Source organism: Centroberyx gerrardi, chromosome 5 (genome assembly GCF_048128805.1).
Source record: "Centroberyx gerrardi isolate f3 chromosome 5, fCenGer3.hap1.cur.20231027, whole genome shotgun sequence".
NCBI classification, from domain to species: Eukaryota; Metazoa; Chordata; class Actinopteri; order Beryciformes; family Berycidae; genus Centroberyx; species Centroberyx gerrardi.
In genome coordinates this window covers 33,944,774-33,952,273 of record NC_136001.1, presented here as the reverse complement: position 1 = coordinate 33,952,273, position 7,500 = coordinate 33,944,774, and the positions used below count along the sequence as shown (strand labels likewise).

Sequence of the window (7,500 nt, the reverse complement as noted above, 5' to 3'; positions counted from 1 at the left end):
AACAGTTGCCAAATGCTTAGTGTGTATATTATGCTGCTGTAGACGCCGACTCCCTCTCCTGCACTTCTTCAACCTTTCATTTCCCTTTAATCCAGGGAAAGTCAAACGCTGACTGAGCTCCAGGCTCTGATTCAGCAGCAGCAACCCGCTTCACATTCATACAGCTCCACACATTCACACTGGGAGCCGACCAGTATAACCACAGTCTCTACTGTCGGCCACTGGAGCAGAGGGGGGGGGGGAGTTAAATGCCTTGAGCGACGATAGTTGTCGAGGGAGAAGAGAGCATTACTTATTCACTTTTCCAACCCACATCTCCCCAGCCAGACTGGAGATTCTACTGTTCCACGCTCACTTCTCAAACATCTAGACGGAGCTCGCGGGTTGCTGCTGTCCTCCAGGATCTGTCTGATTTTGTTGCTCATGTGTGTTGCATACAGCCTCGCTATTGATGCTTTGACTAACTCCAGTTATCTTTTCTCCCCATCTCTCTTTCCCCTCCAGCTCCCCTTCTCTCTCTGTCTCTCCCTCCCAATCCATCCATCTGTCGGTCCGTCGGTCCGCCCGTGTCTCCAGCATGTCGCTGAAGGTCCAGACCAGCAACGTGACCAACAAGACCGACCCCAAGTCCATCAACTCGCGGGTGTTCATCGGCAACCTGAACACGGCGGTGGTGAAGAAGTCGGACGTGGAGAGCATCTTCTCCAAGTATGGCCGCGTGCTGGGCTGCTCCGTCCACAAGGGCTACGCCTTCGTCCAGTACGCCAGCGAGCGGCACGCCAGGGGGGCGGTGATCGGGGAGAACGGCCGGGTGCTGGCCGGACAGACGCTGGGTGAGCTAATGTGACGTACGGGGAACTTTAGCTGTTTAATACATGTAAAATGTGTAAAATGTCGCTACTTACCAAAGACATTCATCATTCAACACAAAATATTGAAAGGATTTAAAGAATTTTATTACAACCTAAAGTAATTTACAATCTTCCGCCAAAAAAAATGTTACACAGGATTACGATCTTTTTGCCACAAGGTAGCACCAGTTAATTTGATTAGAAATCAACAAAATGGAGCGGACTTCTTGACTGCGGAGTGATATGATTAGCAGTGAAACAGCGGTCTGTTATTCAGAAATAAAATGTAAAATGTTTGTCAGAAAAACAAAAATGAAAGCTGCACTATAGGCAACTTCGCACTTTGGCGGCCCCAGGTGGCAGCGAGAGATAACTGCTTCAATTTTTGAATGTTTGAAGGACTTCATTACCCAGAAATCATGTAATGGGACGTCAGTAACCTGTGTACTGCTTGGACTTACATTTTTTTCTTAGTGGCTTGTGCAGGTGGAGCTGGCAAAAAGAAGTGTTAGATTTCCTGTCAGTGACCGTGCTGACACCAGAATTTAATTTGGGCAAAATGGGCGAATCTACAGTTTCGATTAGTGGGGATGGGGAGCTTTTCTGTGTTGCAGCCCCACTTTGTGATTTAAATTGATGAGACAGTGTATGAGAAAGTGTATTTGTACATAAAGCTCTTGCCTCATGTAGCTTTAAATTCACATTTAATAACTAAGGCTCTTCAAGTCCTCTAACTTGAGGTTCCTGAGGTTCTTATCTCACTGTGTGAATTTTATTTTACTTTTCACAGAGCTGAGGAAAAGCCTTTTTTTTTTTATTTTGCAGTTTATTAAACTGCAAAGTGTTAGTGTTCCTCATTCAAACCACTCACAGGCCATGAGGCAGAAGAGTGGCTACAATGAGGGACTTTAATACTGTCTTCTCTGAATTTAAGAGCTTTTGTCCAAAGTTTCAGAGACTTTTTCGTCATGACTATAAGTTTGTATTTTACTGCCATCAAAAGTTTTAAAGAATATAGCTGCTGTTGTTGGCTAAAACACATATCTCAGGTTTTTATAAAACATTTTCTTCCTGACGCCCGTGTGTTTCTGAAATAACCCAAAGGAGTTTTAGCAGATTTCAGAGAAACTCACTTAACACATCAGTAACCAAGTCAACTTTTAATTCAAGTTAGAAAAACTCCAAAATGTTCTGTTATGTGGATTTTATCCGATAGCAAACAATATTTCTCAACATCTGCTGGGTTAAGAGGATCTGAAGCACAACTAGTTTTGTTTAAAATGAGAATTAGGCTTTTTTCTACCCATCTGAGCAGAAAGGCGGTGCTGGTGTTTGTAGTCAGCAGATGGAGTGTGGCCCTATAACGCTGCGGAGAGACGAAGATCTGATATGGCTAAATTATTCAGCTGGAAAGGCCAGTCAGACGTTATTGCACAGCTGTTGCATGGAGGCCTACTTTGAAAATCCAATTTTTGGCGGTTTGTTACGGCAAGATTATTTTAATGGTGTTTCTGCCTCATTGGAGGTAATGCAGTGTGTTAGTATGCAGTAGAAAGTGATGGGAAGGTGGAAGAGAGAGGGAGGAAGTGAGGATGAGAGAGGCTGGGGCTGAGCTGGATTCAAACCTGCGTGGTCGGGAGTACGTGGCATGCGGTGCGGGACGGACTCCCTAACCTCCGGCCTGCATAATGCCTCTTTACTATATGTACACACAATGTGATTCGACAGTCAGCTAATTCATCAGACACTGAAGACAACATGTCCATTTGTCCAAACTGAAAATAAAAGGAAGACAATAGGCTCTGTGCATAACTGTAGTCCGCCGACTTCCGGTTTCTACCGCGGCGGTCATACCAGTTTCCGGTTGCATCGACAATGCCGTGTTTTTCGCGATGCCTGCAAGATTTACCCACGGATAAATGTCAACGACGGGCACAGAATTGTCGACGCACTTTCACCTGCACCCACCAGCAAACGGGAGAAAGGTTTCAAGTTGTACATATCAAGTTACGTCCACAATTACGAGGGTGAGTAATTAAGCCTAATATAGCCTAGTCTAGCCTATAGCCTAGCTTGATGTCTGTAAACTTATTGTTTTTCTTCATAGAGTTTGGCTAGATTAAAAGACAGATGATGGACAGTATGTGCATTTTTAATGACCCGACTTTGTATTTTTTCTCAGTATCCAAGAAAGACCGAGAGACAGGTGTAGTGTGTGTGAGGGCAGGTCCATGAGGAAGTCAGACAAGCCCCATAGTCTGAGTGTAGGATGAAGATAGCAGCTTTAAGATTTGTTACTGTGTTTGTTACCGTTTGGTTAACCATGTTCCTGGGGATTTGGCTAATTTCAGACATGTTAGAGACCATGTTCCTGGGGATTTGGCTAATTTCAGACATGTTAGAGCCAATAGTAAAACCTAAACCTTAATATAACTGAAAGAGCACAAGGTAGCTAGTCCCCAGAAACTGGCTTGTTTGTTTTTGTTTTCAGTTTGAGTTCACTGTTGTGTGTTTTGTTCCTGTTCTGTTGTTTGAGTTCTTGTTCTTCATTCATATAGTATGAAAATAAATGATTTCATATCAGTCTGTATAAGAAGTTGTAAGTATAATTTCACTAAAGCAGATCTAGAGATGAAGATATGCCTTCTTATTTATTCCTTAAAATAGCACAATGTTATCAAACCAAATTTTTACCCTGATAGAATTAATACAAAGCAAACTGAACAGAAAAGAACAAGTATTTTGTTTTACTTTCTTTTCTTACAGGTGGGGCTGAAGGACTCGACCCGTGTTGAGCCGGTGCATCACAGCTGCACGTGTGGCTGGATCAGTGTTGTGCGACCACAGTGTTGCTCTCCTGTTCCAGTCAGCACATTACTCCCAGCTCAAAATCCCAGTGCTTCCCCCAGTACTCAGTACTGTACAGAGGGCGAGCAGCAGTGGCACAAACCAAGAACTTTGGCAAGTCTGAGAATAATGTAATTGTAATTCAAATACTACAACTACACACACACATCATGTTACATACACTCATCATCTCATCATTTCTATATCTTGCTTAAATTCACAGGGTGTAAAACCAGGCCCGGTAGAGAAAATGGATGTGATGTCCGCAAAACCAAAGCAGAGAACAAAGTGAAAGTAAGCTATGTACACAGAATAGCTTATGTGTTGTCTATGAATTTGCTTCAAATAGGAGCACACTATACAAAAGGCATCAGTGAAGAGTTGCTGGATCTGTCTGTCCTCAAAGTGCCAGAGATCTACAGGGACTTCACCCCTGTTTCTGCACCAACGAGCTGCACCATGGGTATCACCTGCGAGGTGCCACTAGAGGACTCTGCTCTCGGTGAAGTCCAAGCCGGCAGTCCCTTGTCATATCAACAGGGTAGAAGTCACACTGCTGCCCACCATGATGCCCCACCACGCCCAGATCTACCACTGGCTGGCTACAGACTACAACCATCTGCATGCATGTTTGTTTGCAGTGAACATCAACAGCTGCACTTAAAGTCTCTTGAGGTCACCTGGGACATGGCTCACAAAATAGAGGGCGCAACTAGGGAGCAAAGTTCTTCTGCAGATTGGCATCGACTAAGGAGACCTAGACTTACCTCGTCACGCTTTGGGGAAATATGCCATGCCAAACCAAGCTCTGTAGAACGGCTGGCTGACAGGATTTTCCGAGGGATCAATCAGACAGCAGCAATGAAAAGGGGCCTTGAAATGGAAGCAGATGCCATTCAGGAGTACTGCCGGATCAAGAGGGTCAACTACTTTCCTTGCGGGTTTGTAATCCACCCTGACGCTCCATGGCTTGGCTCATCTCCAGATGGGGTTGTCTTCGACCCATCAGAGAATCCCCAATTTGGCCTCGTTGAAATTAAATGTCCTAACGTGAAGAGCTATGTCGACTATCCACACCTTAAAATGCAAAATGGCAAACTGGAGTTAAAGCAACAGCATGCGTACTACTGGCAGGTGCAGGGCCAGCTACTCGTTACAGGGATGCAGTGGTGTGACTTTGTGGTGTGTGCAGAGGAAGACACGCTGATTCAACGCATATACAGAGACAGTGACGTGATTCAAGTGATAAAAGAGAGAACAGACCTCTTTTTTTTCTCTACCTACATGCATAGGTGTCTGTAATGTCTGTTGACATATTACAATTAATGTCAATAAACAATGAATGTTGAGAAGTATGTCTGGTGTTCCTTAAATCACTGTAGTTTTTCAGAGTAATGAGATACAGATGAATAAAGCAATGTTCATATTTGTAACAGACTAAAACCCTGATCAAGACAAATAGGTTTTTCATGTTCAGTAACCTGAGTAATTCATAACAAACTGCCCAGTATTTAACACAAAAACATAAATAGCATATAGTTCATACTCCTGTGAAGCAGAACATTCATATTGGCAAACAGATGACCCAGGTACAGGGGAGTTGGTGAACAGGGTTATGATGTGAACTAATATAGAGGATGGAGAACAACATTTTAAGAGGTGTCGTTAAGGCTGTCACTATAGATTATTTTTTGGCCTATTAAAAAAAAGGACAGAAGTGAAAATGTCCATCACAAGTTGCTAAATGCCAAAGGGATATCTTTTAAATGTCTTGTTTTGTCTCACCAACAGTCTAAAACCAAAGATATTTAGTTTACAGTAAATGTCACATCCATAAACTAATCAACTAATTGACAGCGTTTCAACTCAGTGTGTACTCAAGTGTACAGTGTGTTACGGCAAACTGCATCCTCGGACTTCTACTCTCCACATTTTGACTAGAGGTAATAACTGAATAACTGATTGATGCTCCCTGAGATGGAGAGGGGAATTTCAGTATCAAACAGTCTTGTGAGAGCCACTTAGGCACATTTTAATATTTGGTAAATTGTTTCTGTTGTAATCACATGCTATATATGTTCTAGCATTGTTTAAGTTCATGCAACAGTTAATCCACAGTATATGTACAGGCCAAGTGTATTTCAAGGATTATAGGTGTAAATACTTGCAATTTGTGTGTTCTTGGGTGCTAGAATGCAATAACACACATATTTTTGTTGTTTGCGACAGTGGATTGTGCCGTAAGGTAATTTATTGCGCATGTGCAAGAATGCCCTAAAACACGTGCTGCTTGGATGTAGATGAATCTGCAAATAAGTTTGGATCTAAACAAGTTTTTGTGTGTTTTGCGTGTTTAATGTGTACATCGAGATAGCGGGTAATAACGTGTGTGTTACAGTTTGGAATACAACATCAAGTCGGTAATGGACCATGCTTTATGTGACTTCAAATACATTTTCATTCAACGTTTTCCCTGCCTCCTGTGGACTTGTGAGTACATTGGGTTTCACAAGAAAAGTGGATTTAATTCAGTAGAACACAAGTCAAAACTAAGATACTTGGAACATGGTAAAACGGCCACCATAAGTTTGTTTTCCTTGACCCTCCTAATTAACCTCTCCACATGGACTCTCAAACGAGCGATGGACTGGGTCTCAAGAACATCATGCGCTGACGTTTGGTTTCCTTTAGACAGAAAGGCAGGCCGGTGAACTTTGCCAGGGACAAGGTCATAAGGTCAAGGTAAGGACAAGGTAACAGCCATGTCAGGGACAGGAGAGGTATGATGCCTGATTGCCTGAAGATCTCTTTGTCACTCACAGAGCCTTCATAAAGTGCTGACACAGATGTTAGAGCTCCATGTGGTGCCATGCCTGCCATGGCCTTAAAGGTGCAGTGGGACTTGTATGAAGAGAAAACGTCACTCTGAAGTAGCAGGGAAGAAGGCGTTTGGCAGCGCAGCTCTGTACAGTCAATGATTACCTGGGTGTCTGCATAGTCCCTGAACTCATGAGGAAGATGAGCTCTATTTTTTTCAGGTGTCATCCATGTGCACACAGACCCGAGCAGGCAGTAGAGGCAGTTGGCCCATGTTGTAATGATTCTGCTGACCGTTGTGCGGTGGATATTAAAACGGTGGCCAAGCTCCCTCTGGGTGCATCCAGTAGACAAGTAGTTTAGAAAAAGGAAAAACTCATCTACGGGGACCAGTTTCTGGTGTGGAAAAAAAGGCATGATTAGTATTACACAGTATATCCCTTTTGTATTGCTCTGGGGGTGGGGTGACTTTTACAGTGACAGCCATGTACTTACTGCTGAAAGCCTCCTCTCTCACAGCAGAGGCTCCTCTGGCCCTCGAAGCCCGCACCATCCTTGATGTCGCTGGTTCCATGAGACCAGAATGCCATCAGATGATCATAGGAAGGGAATCTTTAAAACAAAATACACATTATATATTCTGGTGTTTGTAGTCAGGATACTGTAATATTCCCTGAGTCTTCTAAAGACATAGAAGCAATATGAAAACGGGCCAAATCATTGTAATTCAAGTGGCTTTGAACATTTAAGTTATAATAATAACTTTTAACAAGTGTTCACAAATAGCATTAAGAAGACTAATGACAGAAGCAATCTGCATGCATATTAAAGTAAGAATACTTTCTGATTCAGTCTCTGGTAGATAAAATAGCATTTGTGGCTAAGCAGTTTACTGAGTTTAGAGCGTCATCAAACAATTCTGAAATGGCTATCAATCGTAGTGATCTGGATTATCTATCTGCACTGCTTGCAGTTTCTCTGTCTT

The 7,500-nt window shown here is 42.9% G+C and overlaps 1 protein-coding gene across 1 annotated transcript in view; it reads left to right on the top strand.

Moving 5' to 3' along the window:
• The first annotated feature begins 577 nt into the window (after positions 1-577).
• The window catches only part of raly (RALY heterogeneous nuclear ribonucleoprotein), a 37,311-nt gene continuing 30,388 nt past the window's right edge, over positions 578-7,500 (top strand). Inside the window, 3 exon segments of the mRNA XM_078283618.1 lie at positions 578-833; positions 4,285-4,315; positions 6,424-6,440. Coding sequence (XP_078139744.1) covers positions 578-833; positions 4,285-4,315; positions 6,424-6,440 — 304 coding nt within the window.